We start from the raw sequence: 18251 nt of genomic DNA on the forward strand, positions 1-18251 counted from the left end.
CGCTCCCTGCCGCCTGGGAACGTGCACTCCCTGTCGGCTGGAAACGTGCGCGCTCCCTGTCGGCTGGAAACGTGCGCTCGCCCAAAACGTGCGCGTCCTGTCGGCTGGAAACGTGGAAACGTGCACGGGCCCCGTCGGCTGGAAACGTGCACGCTCCCTGTCGGCTGGAAACGTGCACGCTCCCTGTCGGCTGGAAACGTGCGCGCTCCCTGTCGGCTGGAAACGTGCGCCCGCCCTGCCGGCTGGAAACGTGCGCGTCCTGTCGGCTGGAAACGTGGAAACGTGCACGGGCCCTGTCGGCTGGAAACGTGCACGCTCCCTGCCGCCTGGAAACGTGCACTCCCTGTCGGCTGGAAACGTGCGCGCTCCCTGTCGGCTGGAAACGTGCGCTCGCCCAAAACGTGCGCGTCCTGTCGGCTGGAAACGTGGAAACGTGCACGGGCCCTGTTGGCTGGAAACGTGCACGCTCCCTGCCGCCTGGAAACGTGCACGCTCCCTGTCGGCTGGAAACGTGCGCGTCCTGTCGGCTGGAAACGTGGAAACGTGCACGGGCCCTGCCGACTGGAGACATGCACTCCCTGTCGGCTGGAAACGTGCGCGCTCCCTGTCGGCTGGAAACGTGCACGTCCTGTCGGCTGGAAACGTGGAAACGTGCACGGCCCTGTCGGCTGGAAACGTGCACGCTCCCTGCCGCCTGGAAACGTGCACTCCCTGTCGGCTGGAAACGTGCGCGCTCCCTGTCGGCTGGAAACGTGCGCTCGCCCAAAACGTGCGCGTCCTGTCGGCTGGAAACGTGCACGCTCCTCACTGTGTCTGATGCTTACATAACCTCCGCTCTGTGGAGACTTTGGGATTCTCCGTCTGAGGTGTCACTCAAAAAGACTCTCAGACGCCTCGACTCTGAAAGCAGAAAAAACTGCACTTTTTACACCTGAAACACTGAGTTAAAGATCATTTACTGCTTCAGTTACTGCTTCATTGTAAAAACCACCTCTGCCAAGCGTTGACTCCTCTAACAGGAAGAAAACCACGCTGACCAGACAAATCTTTACGTGACAAGCTGTAGATCAGGGAGGTGATTCTCCAGGCAGTATTTTACAATCCTTCACATTTCAAATTCATCAGCAGAAACATCAGGTAATGCAGCTTAACAGCTAAGATGTTCAAATGTGGTTTTGAACACAACAGACTGTTTGGATAATTGATCAGATCATTGATGCAGTTTGTTCTGTGCCATCAGTGTATGGAACACCTACTGGTTCTGGGACTGGTCCGATCAGTAGGAGAAATGACATTGTGTCAAAAAATGTCCCCAATATGAAACATCAGATCAGACGTGGCAGATATCAACAAAGTGACTTGACTTTCTGCGGTTTTGGCACAAGAACAAGACTTTTTATTTTTGGGACGCCGATGCTGAAACCTGCCAATACTGATTTGATGGTTGTTCTCTTACACGACGTCTGAGCTTTGAATGAGTAGTTTTCACTGATGCGCTTTGCTCATGATGAGCTTCTTCAAACACCAAACTGCTCAGACAAGCACCTCACCACCTCACAGGATGAACACACGGACACTCGTCTGAACTCCAGATGCCAGTTGTGAAACTCGTTGCCAGGAGGTTTTCCCAAAACCTTCGGGATCCATTCGCCCACTTCTCTGTAGGCGCCAGGCACGGCACCGTCAGAGAGGAAGTGTGGGTTTGGCAGCGTGTAGCGAGGCTCCAGTTGATCAACTGAGCATCGAAAAACAAAATTTATTTTTTCTGACATCCGACCCAGCACTGGTTGCTGGGTGGAACCGACATGCTTCCAAAACAGGACATTTAAACATTTTAAACATTTATGGAGTTTAACTTCTTCTTGGTATTAGAACTGTGGAAAAAAAATACAAACAACTTATTTTGTTATCATTTGAACCTTTGCTGCGCAAGTCCAACAAATGTCCCGCTCCTTGTACTTGTGTGTTCACTTGGAAAATACAAAGAATTCTGAAAAACATCCCTCCTGTTCATCATGTTCTGTTCCATATTCTTTGATGATATTCTGTGTTTTAATGTGTTGATTCTGTGTTTTCCTTCCTAGGTTCATTTCCCGGATGTGGAACGTGTGGAGTGGCTGAACAAGGTAAAGAGTCAAACCCAGTCCAGGCTGCTGCTCCTCAGACGGAAAGTTTGATGTAGTTCAGTGAACGGATGAAGTCCGTCTCTCTCTGCAGCCACAACATGCACAACATGCACAACGTGCACAACATGCACAACGTACACAATGTACACAACGTGCACGACGTGCATCTGCAGCAGACACCGTATCTGCAGCGTGCACATGAATCAACCTGTCACATCACTCTGCTGCTGGTTCCACTCTGGAGCAAACTGAGCGTGGACCTTTAAATATTGATTGGTGCTGGGGGGAGGACAAGCACCACTTTAATACAACAACACTTTAAATATTTTAAATGTATTGATCCTACTGTACCTGGGTGGGGGGGTGGGGTCTGACAGGGCTCTGATCACAGTGGTGACAGATGGCCTCGTAAGTAACACTAACAGTCAGAAATAGAGCTGTAACGATTAGTGGATAAGTTGCAACGATTAGTTGATTAGCTGCCAATTATTAAATTAATCGCCAACTCTTTGGATAATCCGTTAATCGTTTTGAGTCGTTTTTTAAGAAGAACATTTCCAATTTCTCTGATTCCAGCTTGTTAACGTGAATATTTTTTTTTTTTTTTTTTAAGTCCTGTATTACAGTTAACTGAATATCTTTGGGTTGTGGACAAAACAAGACCTCTGAGGACGTCGCCTTGGGCTTCCATTCAACATTCATGCGAACAATGTCTTTCTGAGCCCGGTCCCTCCGGGGTTATTTTGTGATTGTTGTGATTTTGTCTCTCTCAAAACCTGCGGTGATATTTGGAGGTGTTTCTGCAGTAAAAGTTTGGGAGTTGGCAGAAATGACAAGTCAAAGAAATAAGTGTTGTTTTTTAATGCAACCAATGAAGAATGAGTCATATGTGCATCAAAAATTGCAAGCTTTTGCAAATGTTGGGGCCATGATTACATTTGCATTAATTATTGCAATTGGAAAATCTGGTTCCTCTGGAGGGAGTGTACAAGCAGCGTACAGAGCAGACAGCCTGCGCAGGGAACAGCTGTTTAAGATATGTCAACGTCGCGTCTGTTGTGGTTGGAGCAGTGAAAGTCTTACTTACACAACCTTTACCCCCACGTTGTTCAGCGACACTGTGGCCGCTCAAGCCGTTCTCTCAGTTCCAAGAAACAATTTCAGAGATTATGATGATCCCTCTGGTCGACTCCCCACGGTTGAAAACTTGAGGTTTAGGTGAAAGAAACAGCAGAGTTCCCCTTTGAGCCCCGCCCTCCTCCGTCCCCCAGACGGTGCGACAGATGTGGCCTTACATCTGCCAGTTTGTAGAGAAGCTGCTCCACGAGACCATCGAGCCGGCGGTGAAGAGGTCCAGCGCCCACCTCAGCACCTTCTGCTTCAGCAAGATCGACATGGGGGACAAGGTGAGGCTCCGCCCCTCCGTCCCGGCACGGTTGACGGTTGGAGCAGTTTGTCATTCGATGGTTAAATGATTCACTTCACTCAGAGGATCCAGGTGTAGTGCGTTTGGAGGAGAGAGGAGTCTTACGGAGAAAGTTAAAGACATAATTATTTTCTGTTTAATAAAATCTTGAGGGAAAAAAATGAACAATAAATGGGATTCTAGATCTAACTAAGTTCTTACATTTCTTCTTCATTTTGTTCGTAAGTATAAGCAATGGGAAGGCAGGCTCAGTTTTAATTGAGATTACTAACAATGTTTATATTGAGATTCTCACTAATAAACATTCATTTCCAGTTATTGATAGAATAGTAGAGTAGAGTATTGATAGAGTATTAATTGTATTTTACTTTGAGATTGTAATAATAAAATGGTCATGTTAGCGACCATGCAGATTCCATCCAGGTTGGTTCACTTTACATAAGTTTACAACAATAAACCACAATGTGACTGCAAGTGGACAAGGACGCAGTTATGGTTGATAACTAAATAAACGGAACAGAAGAAATGTAAGAAGTGTGACTGTCCTTGAGAAAATGCTGAGGAATTGCAGTGAAGAGCGTTCACGGGAACGTCTTAGCATTTCATCCGAAGAAAGTTCTGAACATTGATCTTAAGAACAGAGTTATGAAGCTGACCAACTGCACGTGGGTTCATGCATGTTACTGAAATAGTTTCCAGTGTGTGTGTGTGTGTGTGTGTGTGTGTGTGTGTGTGTGTGTGTGTGTGTGTGTGTGTTTGTGAGACCTACTGTCTATAATAAGATTCCTGTCTCTCGCTGCAGCCTCTCAGGGTCAACGGGGTCAAAGTTTACACAGAGAATGTGGACAAGCGCCAAATCATCATGGACCTGCAGATTAGGTGATTATTATTATTATTATTATTATTATTATTATTATTATTATTATTATTATTGTTGTTATTATATTATTCGTTTTTAATTTTTTTTTTAATATATTATTATTATAATATATTTTTATAATAATAATAATAATAATAATAATAACAATAATAATCATACTCATTGTTATTGTTATTATTATTATTATTATTATTATTATTATTATTATTATTATTATTATTATTCATGTTAGCTCTCGCCTCCTCTGCTTGTTTTCCTGGTTGATTTAACTCTGTTTCACGTCTTTCTATTTGATATATAGTTTTGTGGGGAACACTGAGATTGAGGTGGATATTAAGCGATATTACTGCAAAGCCGGCATCAAGAGCATCCAGGTGAGTTCCTGTCAGAGCCACGCCCGGTGATGTGTTGGGTCCAAATGCAGAAAGCATTGATTAGGGAGACGATGTGATCAGATGGATCAGAGCCGAAGGATCAGAGAAAAGGTTTTGATACGAAATGATAAAAGCACATGTACCGTGTAGTGAGGGATCCATGGGCAGCAAAGATAACATCCACATTTGCAGAAAAAATACATTTTGTGTTTGACAAGTCTGTAGCTGGGATGACTACTTTAAATAATCTAAAATCTAAAATATATTTTGATTTGTTTCACTTTTTTGGTGACTACATCATTCCATATGTGTTATTTCATAGTTTTGAAAAACTTATGTGTGTAATGTGTATAGTGTGACTGGTACTGTATACTGTGTGTGTGTGTTTCTATATATATATATATATATATATATATTAAAAAAAAAAAAATATATATATATATATGCATATGCATAGTACAGCAGCTGCCCACTGCTCCTACGTATAGGATGGGTGGGTGGGACACCTAATATATTATATATACATATATTATATATATATATGTATATATATACATATATATACATATATATACATATATTATATATATGTATATATATATATACATATATTATACATATATAATATACTGTATGTAAATATAATATATAGATTCTAATATTTTTTAATAGATGAAGAGATTAAGATTATTACATTATTAGATTTGTTTGCCTGAAGTCCTTGAAAAGGAAAAAAATAGTGCTTAAAAAAAGTACTTAAAAAGTCCTTCTCATTCTCTATTTCACTTTGTAATTCCAGAATGAACCCTGGTATGTAAATCTAGTGTCTGTGGATCGACTGAAAACTGAACTTGAATATGAGAGGATAGATTCCCTCTGAGTTGTCTGGGTGATTGTGTGTGTGTGTGCGTGTGTGTGCGTGCCCGTGTGCGTGTCCGTCCTTCGTCCACAGCTACACGGCGTGCTCAGGGTGGTGATGGAGCCGTTGCTTAGCAACATGCCGCTGGTTGGAGCTCTGTCGCTGTTCTTCCTGAAGAGGCCGGTGAGTGCCCCGCCCTGCGTCTCCAGGAGGCTGGTCGCTCCGGCCCGAGTACCCCCGAGATCACAGAGCTGTCGTCATGGCAACATGGCAGCACACAACGTCCCTCTGCGTTGGTTTTTATTGGGAACGCTCTGAAGGCTCCGTACGTCTCGGTCCAGATGCTGTAGAACAAGCCTCCATGCTTTCCTCAGAACAGGAAATGGAACGTTCATCTGGAAACATGGAGTTCCAACAGCTCTAATTTCCACTTGAATATTCCAGGAAATATAAGTTCAGATTTTTTAGCCGTGGCTTCCTCAGCAGAACTGATAAGGTCACATGACGTCATAAGATCACATGACGTCATAGAGCAGACAGCAAGTACCTTTACGTTTAAGAAGTGACAAATAGGAGGTTTTTTAGGAGCCTTGAATCCTGCCCCCGATGTTGTTCTGAACTGTGCTGGCGTGGCATGCAGCTTGGCAACACGTGGCTGCCGCCCCAATGGGGGTAGATTCCAGGGTGTTTTCCGTGTACGGGTGGAGGAATTTAAACTGAGCTCCTTGAAAAACGCTGACGCCCTGCTGGCCTGGTGTGCGGCGGGGGAAAAAGTGTTTCCAGAGATATCCGCTTGAGTGTGGGCGCGGCCTCAGTTGACAGTTTAGCGCCGGTTCCCTCAGCACAACTCACAAGGTTCCGGCAAACACCAGCGGGCTTGTCCCGTGGGCTTTGTTCTACGATATGAATTTTTCTCGTTAAATATGAAGCTTTTTAGGAGCCTCGAACCGTGCTCCCAAGTTGTCGATGGAAGCGGTAGTGGGATGGGACGCCGCCGAGCACCACGTGGCCGCCGCCCGGTTGGAGGCTGCGAGGAAGCTTGTTTGTTCCCCTGAAAGTCCCATTTGTGTTTGAATAATGAAGAGCTGCTTTCCAGCGTGAAATGATCTGGCTGAACCACACCTTCCTCCCTCGTGAGCCTGCTGCGTTCTCCACTCTGGTTATGTTCTGCCTCCATCTGCGAGTCAGTGGGAAAACCCATCCGCTTTACAAACACTAATAAGCTGCTTTCAAACGCTGCCGTGCTGCACACGTTGCGTCAGCGTCGATATTCTGCCGTGGAGAAATAAAATATTTCCACCGGGGAGAAAATATTGGAATTTTTTGCAGATTCTATTTGAGAGAAAAGTTTCCCCAGAATAATTGTGCTGATGCAGTTTGTTTCCAGCCCCCACACACACACACACACACACACACACACACACACACACACGCACACAAATACAGGCATGCAAGTACACACACACACACTTGAACACACACATAAACACACACACACACACACAAATACACCCACGCGCATGCCCACACATGCACACACATGCACACACACGCACAAATACAGGCACGCATGCACACGCACACACACACACACAAATGCACACACGTACATATACATGCACACGCGCATACACGCGCGCACACACACACACACACACGCACACACACACAAACACACAAATACAGGCATGCACGCACACACACACATGAACACACACACATAAACACACACACACACACAAATCTTCAAATGGGCAAAAATGTTCTATATCTATAATGTATCTATACACAGTATGTTACCACAACATATGCATACGCATATGCATATTCTTACATGCATAGTACTTCTCTACATAAATACCGATTTCTCCCCACTCAGTTGTTCTTCTGGATCCATAATATGGAGTGTGAGAAACTGTGCATAGTGCCTGGAATTGAGCAGCTTCACCAGGTCCCCACCCCACCCGGGTGAGGAAAGCCTCCCAGAAGAACCTCCCACTCTGGGTGGTGGGGATGAGTTTTCTTATTTCTTCTGAATTTTCATCCGTATCCACGCTGCTTTAGCTCCTTCACCGCGGCCGCCTGCTGCCGGCTGCGTGCGTGGCGGACCCCGCCGCCAACGATGGCCACGGCGTATAGAGCAGCACATGCAGAATGCAAATGCATTGAATGGATGTTTCTCATAAAGTTCCAGCTAAAAAAAAAGTGTCAAATATGTTTGACATATTTACATAACATAAATTTTTTTTTGAGGTGACACTGTGGGGGCCTGTGGTGCTGGTGCACGAGGCAGGTTGTGGCCTCCAGCAGAGACATGGGTCAGGGGCAGAACCGCTCGGGGGGGTCGTCTCCATCCGCACGCTCTTGTGACTCATCTTCCAACCGCTTCATTGTGAGTATTCCACTCATTGTCGTTGATTGTCCTGACGTTGGAGCTTCGCCAGCGTGCGTGTCATCTGGATGACATCATGACTTCACTTCCTGTTCCACTCTCCTGCAGCGGCGGAGGCTAAAAATATTCAGCCCATTTCTCGCAAACAGGAGTTCCTTGCGGAGCTCTTCTGGAGCTTTAAATAGATGTGGATCAAGCTGCATCGGCGGCTTCCTCACATCCAGGCAGATATCTGAGAACAGAGGTGGAGGAAACTGAGAGGAGGAAGAGGAGGAGGAGGAGGAGGAAACTGAATGGAGGAAGAGGAGGAAAGTGAGAGGGGGAAGAGGAGGAAGAGGAGGAAACTGAAAGGTAGAAGAGGAGGAAACTGAGAAAAGAAAGAGGAGGAAACGGGGTGGAGGAGGAAGAGGAAACTGAGAGGAGGAGGAAGAGGAAACTGAGAGGAGGAAGATGAGGAAGAAGAGGAAACTGGGGGAGGAGGAGCAGGAAACTGAGAGGAGAAAGATGAGGAAGAAGAGGAAACTAAGAGGAGAAAGATGAGGAAGTGGAAGAAACTGAGAGGAGAAAGATGAGGAAGTGGAGGAACTGAGAAGAAGAAGACGAGGAGGAGGAAGAGGAGGAAACTGAGAGAAGGAAGAAGAGGAAGAGGAGGAAACTGGGAAAATAAAATCACTTTTAACATCAAGTCCTCCTTCCATCAAGAGAATCACAACAGAATAGAATGTCTCCATTCATCCCTCCATTCCTCCATCCCTCCATTCCTCCATCTCTCCATCCCTCCATCCCTCCATCTTTCCATCCCTCCATCACTACATGCCTCCACCCCTCCAGTCGTGCTCTGCAGCCTCCATAGAAGGAGCTGTGAACACGTCCAGTGGCTGCTGCTGCAGATTGTCCCTCTGTCTGTCTGTCTGTCTGTCTGTCTGTCTGTCTGTCTGTCTGTCTGTCTGTCTGTCTGTGGGGTGTTGCTGGGGACCCGGGGATGTTCAGTGTCCAATTTGGTTGAATTTGGACACGTGACGTATAATAATAAACAACAGGCGGCCGCTCAGCTCTGTGCAGCAGGGGGGCGGGGCCTCAGGGCTCTGCGACTGAGTCATGATCCGTTACCGGCAGTTTCATTGTCCATTGTGGAAAGTGGACGGTAGTGTGCATGACATCAGAGTTATGCCAAAACATAACCGGGCCAAGCGGTGAATCATTGATAGAAGAAACCTGGAGTCGACTGATCCTCCTGAACTTCTATTGTGTCTATATTTTCAAATTTGTTGTTTCTTTTTTCTTGCAAAGATGTCCTTACATTTTGTTAAACTAGTGCCATTAAAATGTCTTAGAAAGTCTTACATTTATAACAGGGATCCACTAGTAATAATAATAATAATTATAATAATGATCACATAATAATAATAATAATAATAATAATAATAATAATAACAATAATAATAATAATAATAATAATAATAATAATCAAATAATAATAATAATAATAATTATTATTATTATAATAATGATCACATAATAATAATAATAATAATCAAATAATAATAATAATAATATAATAATATAATAATATTATAATAATGATCACATAATAATAATAATAATAATAATAATAATAATCAAATAATAATAATAATAATAATAATATTAATAATAATAATAATAATAATAATAATAATGATAATAACTAATAATAATAAATCTAGCTGCAGGCAGCAATACGCAGGGTCCAGGGTAGTGTAAAGTTCAATGTTGGGGTGTGCTTTGTCTCTCTGTTGCGGTGTGTTTTGTGACTGCAGACGTTCATTACTTCTGCCTGGTTACAGCGTGATAGGACGGTGTTCGTGGCAGTGGGTGCGTTCCCTACACCACAGCAAACGGCGCTTATCATTCTGAAGGAGGGCTGCGTGGTTATGGCTGAAATGATAATCACCATTATTTTAGCTATTTCAACACAAATATTTATCACAATTATAAATCTATTTTCGTGAACAGAATTATTTTATGGCACTTTGTAAACCGGTAATTATAATTCAGGAAGATTGTATAAATTCTGACAGTGATGGTATTGGGGTTTTTATTTTGTAGAACTTACTCTGGTGTGTGTCAGTTGTGCTCTGAAGCGTTTATATTCATGGCGTTTGACACGCTGCGCTCTCTGGTAATACTGAATTATTTTCATAATAGACATAATAGAGGTCAGCAACATCAGCAACATTGAGCACAGATTGAGACTCATCATGTTGGCTTTGAGACGTGTCTTGGTCGTCTTTGGCAGATTTCTTTGCTCCTGGACTCTGTAGAGTATTCACTCACTGGCTGGTGCCGTTCTACTGTGTGTCGATAATTTGTGCTTTTTGTCCAGTGATGTCAAACGGCGTCTGAATGAATGTGCAGCATTGCAGAAATGCCTGTAAACACAGTCAATAAGCTACAAAGCTGCTGAGTGAGTCGTGCTGCAAATGTCCAGCTGTGCTGCGTGCGCGTCAATCCACAGCACGACTGCATAACACCATCCCTGCCTGATAATTGCACATGTATCTCCAGTAATTGTCAATAAGCATGAGTCATTATTAACCCGAAAAAACACGTCTTATTCATTGTCTGTGGGTTCGTCGGCTCTGTGACACCCATAAATTTCGGATGTCAGTAACATCTGGAAGTGCCGCCATCTTGGTGAGGTCCGGACTGTGAAGCGTTCACTAGACTGCACAGCCGTCACGTGACCTGTGCGAGCTGCATTTGTGCTGGTGTACTGGTATACTCAAATGAGGAGTTGAGAAGTTTGAGGAGAATATCATGTTTAATTTAGAACGAGCCACACACACATACACACACACACACACACACACACACACACGCACACACACACACACACACACACACACACACACAGGAGACCCAGACCCTAGGAAAGACTTAATCGCTGCATGAAAGAGATAAGTGGCATATCACACAATGCGCCTCTCTGCTAGCCCTATCCTCGACTTCATTCTCTCTCTCACACACACACACACACACACACGCACACGTGCACGGCCCTGCGGTTCTGCCGTCCCCCGGGCTCGCTGGGAGCAGGTTCCCATGGAGCTAGTTGAGATGCACAATCTGTTTTCGGGGGAAAATGTTCAGGGAGAGAGGGATGAATCTCCATCCTGGTTTAACGGCACTTCACACACGTTGGATCCACTGGGGATCAGCTCCGGTTCAGGATGTGATGAGATCAGAGACTTGAGAACAAGTTTAAGATCAGTTTGAACTGCAGCTTTTTCAATCAAATGACACAAACTCCAAAACAAAAATGTGTTGACAACTCAGTATCAGGCAAACGGCATAAAAAGATAAAGGGTCTGAAAAAATGGAGAATAATATAATAATAAAAATAAAATAGAATAGAAAGTGAAGTAAAAATAAAATAAATAGAAAAATATATACAAATAGCCGAAAAATACAAAACAGAAATTGTCAGATTTGTATACATACATACTGTGTACATTTGTATACATACAATATATATAAATATATATTTAAATATATATTTTTTATATATTATGAATTATAAATATGAATTATAAATAAATAAAGTACTTACTAGCTTATTACAGTTTGTATAGTTTTTTTGTAATTTTACACAGTTTGTACAAAATGATTTAAGTATTTTTAAAATATATTTCTCTATTCGATTCTCAAGTGTTTTGTTTTGTAACAATGATTGTAATATTTATGCTTTCACACTATCATGCTGTAATGTACAGATCATATTAGAAACCGTCGCAGCGTACTCTAATATAATGTTTGACAGCTTCGGATACACCTGCGTGTGGAAAGTTAAACACAAAAATACAAGACATTAATAGGTTAAATAAAATTAAAATTAAATGTAAAACGAAATCTGACCATGTCACAAACTATATACGTAAAACGTATGAAATATTTAAAAATGGTATAAATAATTAAAGAAGTTCAGATCTGAGAGCGTCTAAAAATGATCAAGAATGCAGCCTATATTTGCCGGTGATGTAGAATAAACAGGTTGTATGAATGATTAAAATATGTATTACATATTGTGATAGATGTTCTGATTCTGATGAAATGAAAGCAGCTTTCCAGCCCCCCCAACAAAAGATGTCATTTCATGAAAGTAAAAAAGATTCATACTTTTCCACTATTTTCTGTTTAGTAACGACCACGAGCGATGAGCTGAACTCATTAAAGTGGCTCGGATATTTCAATCACCAGATGAGTGTGCGTGTGCGTGCGTGCGTGTGTGTGTGTGTGTGTGTGTGTGTGTGTGTGTGTGTGTGTGTGTGTGTGTGTGTGTGTGTGCCTGTGCGTGCGTTTGTGTGTTCTCTAATTGATCTCATTGCTCGTTGTGTTTGCTCAGCGTTCTGTTTCCAAGGTGCTTAATCAATAACCTTTTACTGATTTACTGACTAACGAACATAAATCAAACACACTAAGTAATAAATGAACGCGTTGGATCCGCGCATCGCGTTTCATCCCTACAAAATAAATGATCTCTAAGTTATTTTACTTCTTAACCGCTTCACAGGATCTTGACTTTTTTGTTTAGTTCTAAAATGTCAATGTAATCACATGTTATTGCTGCTGGTGCATTTACACACAATTACGTGGATTGGTGCGATTCTACAGATGGTTAGCGTTAAAGAAAAAAGCTGAACCGAACCAAAATCTTGTTATTCCAAAAAAAAAGAAAATTACAGTAAAATATGAAGTAATTTAATGAAAAAGAATACAAAGCAAAGTGCAATTGCATTTGCCAAATATACACAAACAGCTGGAAGCACCAGAAAACAGAAATAGTCAAATATATAAAAATATACAGAATATATTTTAGAAATGCGAGGCAATGTGATTTATGGAAAAAAAGAAAAAAATGAAGATAATTGAATGTGCTTTGCAACTGTTGAGACATGAATTCGTTGGGTGGATAAACCATTTTCAGTGTTTTTAGTTTGGGGCAATAAAATACTCCACTTTGGGAGAGAGGTTTCCAAGCAAGAGGCATTTTGAGCTCAATCAATCTTTATTTATATGGCACCATTGAGACAAGTAAATGCTGTTCAAAGTGCTTTACGTAATAAAAGAAGGACGGACCACATCATAACAGAAAATAGAAAGGAACACGGACGGAACATGCAGAATGCACTATACACACATTGAGAACAATCAATAAGAACACATACAGAACATACAATACATACAGAACATACAGAATGTGGCAATTTCTCCTACTGCACGCTATCCAAGTGGTGTTTTCAGGGCCATCCGGCGCAGAAGACGATGGGTTGTAGACACCAGTTTATTGTAGAGAGGGGGCCAGGTGGAACAAGCTAGGAGCAGTTTATTGTAGAGAGGGGGCCAGGTGGAACAAGCTAGGAGCAGATGGAACATGCCATGACAGGGCTCCTCTCCTGAGTGAGTGTGTGGATGGGGGTTTTAACCTGCTGCTCGTTTGCCCAACCAATGAGCATCGGGTATGCAGCCACCCTGACCCAATCACCTCAATCCAGGTCAGGTGTTGCTGCTCAAACATCCCATCACCACATCACACAGAACATACAGTATCATACAGAACATACAGTATTATACAGAACATACAGTATCATACAGAACATACAATATCATACAGAAGATACAGTATCATACAGAAGATACAGAACATACAGTATCATACAGAACATACAGTATCATACAGAAGATACAGTATCATACAGAAGATACAGTATCATACAGAAGATACAGAAGATACAGTATCATACAGAACATACAGAACATACAGTATCATACAGAAGATACAGAACATACAGTATCATACAGAAGATACAGAACATACAGTCTCAAGGAAACATGTGTGACTGGACTGGGATCTAAATGAATGGACAAGAATCTTAAATCCATTCTAAAACAGGCTGGGTGAAAAAACGGGTGGATGGAGGTGGAGGTGGGGGTGGGGTTGGAACTATTGGTTTCAGTATATCGGTATTCATATACATGCATCATTTGTGGTGAATGAAGGGATTTGGGATTTCCAGGAAAGGAGTTTGGGGAAATGTAAGGTAACACAGAGTAAAACTTCTTGTGCTCACACAGATGAGCTCATGTGACTCCTGTTTGACATCACTGTGTTTTTCTGCAGCTTCTGGACATCAGCTGGACCGGACTCACCAACATACTGGACATTCCTGGCCTCCAGTAAGTGTGTGTGTGTGTGTGTGTGTGTGTGTGTGTGTGTGTGAGTGTGTGTGTGTGTGTGTGTGTGTGTGTGTGTGTGTGTACAGATCTGGAACTCAGAGCAGCGTGACTTTTAAGTCCTGAGTGACGGGAAACATGGAAGCCCATGCCCTTCCTTCCTTCCTTCCTTCCTTCCTTCCTTCCTTCCTAACTTCCTTCCTTCCTTCCTTCGTTCCCTACTTCCTTCCTTCCTTCCTTCCTAACTTCCTTCCTTCCTTCCCTCCTTTCTTCCCTCCTTCCTTCCCTCCTTCCTTCCCTCCTTCCTTCCCTCCTTCCTTATATTCACATCCACAGAGCAGAGTTCACCCAGAACTACTTGACCCAGAATCCTCAGAATCTCAAATGTACCTGAACCTATCAGCAGGTCCTAAAAAGTCATCAATTGCTCCAAATTAAGGTTTATTAATGTGTCATGAATTGGTGTTTATAAAATCTTAAATATTTCCAGGTAATTTTCACTAACATTCACAGTTTTCTGCCATTTATTTTTTGAAAATGTAAAAAAATAAAACAAATTTGTTTTTCATGAATGGGGTTCATGTCCCATCCTGTTGGAGGTTAAATCTACTGTCACGTGGATACACATGGGTCCAATTCCTTCCACTTCTTCCACTCACCTATAGATCAGGTTATAATATAATATGATGATATTGATCTCATAATATAATATTACATTATACTGTCTTTTATACTATATTATGCTGTATTAAATTATATTGTACTGTATATTATATTATATTATATTATATTATATTATATTATATTATATTATATATTATTAGATAACATTGTGCCTGCTTTTGGTCTCAGTGTGCCCTCCTGCCCAGTCACTCCAGGCAGCTCGTGCTGTGTGAGTGTTAACTGGTGTGCATCCATGTGTCTGTTTATTTATATACATGCATAGGGCTGTGTGTGTGTGTGTGTGTGTGTGTGTGTGTGTGTGTGTGTGTGTGTGTGTGTGTGTGTGTGTGTGTGTGTGTGTGTGTGTGTGTGTGTGTGTGTGTGTGTGTGTGTGTGTGTGTGTGTGTGTTTCTGTCTGTCTGTGTCTGTGTGTGTGTGGGGTTACATGTGTTCAGTATCTGGCCTCATGTGCAGGAATGCTGGGATTGTTGGTTTGAGCAGGGCAGTGAAACAAGCAGTGCGTGCGTCACCAGATGCCTTTTGAAGAGTTGTGAAGAAGCTGAATATATTTTTGTATATATCCTTTTTATATTTTGTCTATATCTGATATTTTGTGTCTAGCACATTTATCAGATCAAAGTTAGACATGAAAATATTGAGTCAAAAACAAAGATCTGCATCCAGACAGCAGGGGGCCACAGTTCAGACCTGGTAACTTGGGTCCAGATCAATCCAGATCGAGTTAAGATCCGGTTGAGATGGATGACGGTTCACATCTGCTTCACAGTGCGTGTGGTTTCACCGTGAGTAGTTGGATTTCACTTCCCCTCTCAGTCTGTGAATAAGCACGTATCCCGTGAAGGAGAAAGGAGGGAACAATAAATACACATTTGTGCTCGGTCATCCGGCCAGAGAAGAGGAGTGACCGTTTATCTGCTTACATTGTTGATGAGGCGATCCTTCAATGCAACCAGAGACTCACGCGCATTCACACCATGAAAGTAACATGTCCCCAGACTACACCCATGCATCCCTGACCTCCTCCATGTGACCCTGACCACCATGCATCCCTGACCTCCTCCATGCATCCCTGACCTCCTCCATGCATCCCTTACCTCCAGCATGCATCCCTTGCCTCCAGCATGTGTCCCCGACCTCCACCATGTGTCCCTGACCTCCAGCATGTGTCCCCGACCTCCACCATGGGTCCCTGACCTCCTCGATGTGTCCCTGACCACCATGCGTCCCTGACCTCCTCCATGCATCCCTTACCTAGTCCATGATTCCCTGACCACCATGCGTCCTGACCTCCTCCATGTGTCCCCGACCTCCTCCATGCGTCCCTGACCTCCTCCATGTGTCCCTGACCACCATGTGTCCTTGACCACCTCCATGCGTCCTTGACCACCTTCCATCCCTGACCTCCTCCATGGGTCCCTGACCTCCACCATGCATCCCTGAACTCCACCATGCGTCCCTGACCACCTCCATGCGTCCTTGACCACCTTCCATCCCTGACCTCCTCCATGGGTCCCTGACCTCCTCCATGTGTCCCTGACCTCCTCCATGTGACATGAAGTTTAGCCGATTAAGGAAGTTGCACATCTGGTTGAAGGACTACCGCTGTAAGAGAGGCATCCCCTATGTGGACAACTTCACCACCTTCTACAGGACGGATCTCTTTAAGCACCACCACCCCCATCCGAACTACAAGGCTCTCTTCTGTTATCTATGAAGATTGGACTTACTCTGTACTCCTGCAATGCATCTGACGGCCAGTGAGTCCAATCCACCCTCCCATGGCCAGTGACTGTCACTCTGCTGTCCATATTCCTGCAGTTATAAACCATAGACACAGATCACGTAATTTCCATGTAACTTACTGGAACCATAGCAGTTTATTACCGGCTCGAATTATCAGTCCTCCACAAAGCTGTGTACCTCAAACAATAAAAAACGGCTTTATTAAACGTCAGGTCGCCAACCAATAAGTCATTTTTAGTTAATGACCTTGTAAGTATCGCTCACCTGGATTTTACTCGACTGACGGAGACCTGGCGGGATAGAAGTGGCACAGTTGCATTCGTTGAGACAGCGCCTCTCAATTAAAAATCCATAAAGCCACGAGATCTGATGAGAAAGGCGTTGGAGTAGCTGCTGTCTTTTTATCACGTTGCTATATTTATAAACTGCAATACTCTGATTTCAATAATTACTGTCTATCGGCCACCAAAATGTAAATATGGCTTTCTTGATTAATTTTCTCAGCTACTGTCCAAGGTCTCCGCTATCATTGTGTATTTATCTCAGGTGATTTTAATATTCATGTTGAAAATCAGGCAGACCCAGTTGCTAGAAACTTTATTAGCCTTTGACCTCACTCAGCGTGTTTCTGGAACCACCCACACTAAGGGGCACACTCGAGACTTGGTCATATCAAAAGGACTTAATATTACTGTACCCTGTCTCATGGATGTTGCTATTTCAGACCACTTTTGCATATTCTTTCATGCCTCTGATTTTCCTGAACAGAATGGGGTACCCCAACAATCAAAAAACATATAATAAAACATTACATATAATTTACAATAACACCATTGAAACCTTCAAGAAAACGAAATGATTTATTGTTGTTCATGGCATCATCAACTGAGGATCCTGTGAACAACTTCAGCTCAAAAATACGAAACATCATTGACCATTAAACAATGCACCTGTTAAAACTAAAGACATACTATAGGGAAAATGAGCCCCCTGGAGAAATGGAGCGATTGTTCAGCTTCAGAGAGTGTCGCCGGGCAGAACTACACTGGAAAAAGACAAAACTCGAGGCTCACCATAAAATCTACAAGGATAGATGCAAACACTACACAAATAAATCAAATAGGCCAGACAGTCCTTCTTCTCTAAATGATCAATTAAAATGTCAGCAATAGTAAAGTGCTCTTCTCCACTGTTAATCAACTTACTAATCCACCATCTGCAACCCCGTCAGGGATGCTGTCCCCTGAAAAATATAAGCAATTCACATCATTTTTCAATTACAAAATTATTGCTATCAGACAGAACATTTATGGTTCAAGATTCAGAAATGATCCTACCCTCCAGCTCTCCAGGGATATGACTGCGGCCATGTCTCACTTTCTCCCCGAACTAGACACTATCGTTGGGCAGCTCAGGTCCTCCACCTGCTGCTTGGACCCTCTCCCTACCACATTTTTAAAAACAGTTTTTAACTGCTTAGCACATGAGGTATTATAAATGATGAACTGCCCTCTTCAATCAGGTGGGTTTCCTGCTTCGCTTAAAACAACTGTT

General features: G+C 43.0%; 1 protein-coding gene across 3 annotated transcripts in view; it reads left to right on the forward strand.

The window, feature by feature from the left end:
* The window catches only part of esyt2b (extended synaptotagmin-like protein 2b), a 51577-nt gene that overhangs the window by 6063 nt on the left and 27263 nt on the right, over positions 1-18251 (forward strand). For all 3 annotated transcript variants that reach the window (XM_080020118.1, XM_080020119.1, XM_080020117.1), the window contains exons 2-7: positions 2085-2126; positions 3398-3532; positions 4355-4431; positions 4734-4806; positions 5759-5848; positions 14218-14273. In XM_080020118.1, the coding sequence (XP_079876244.1) occupies positions 2085-2126; positions 3398-3532; positions 4355-4431; positions 4734-4806; positions 5759-5848; positions 14218-14273 (473 nt within the window). The remainder of the gene's footprint in view (positions 1-2084; positions 2127-3397; positions 3533-4354; positions 4432-4733; positions 4807-5758; positions 5849-14217; positions 14274-18251) is intronic.

This window comes from Zeus faber (genome assembly GCF_960531495.2).
Source record: "Zeus faber genome assembly, chromosome: 19".
Lineage (NCBI taxonomy): Eukaryota > Metazoa > Chordata > Actinopteri > Zeiformes > Zeidae > Zeus > Zeus faber.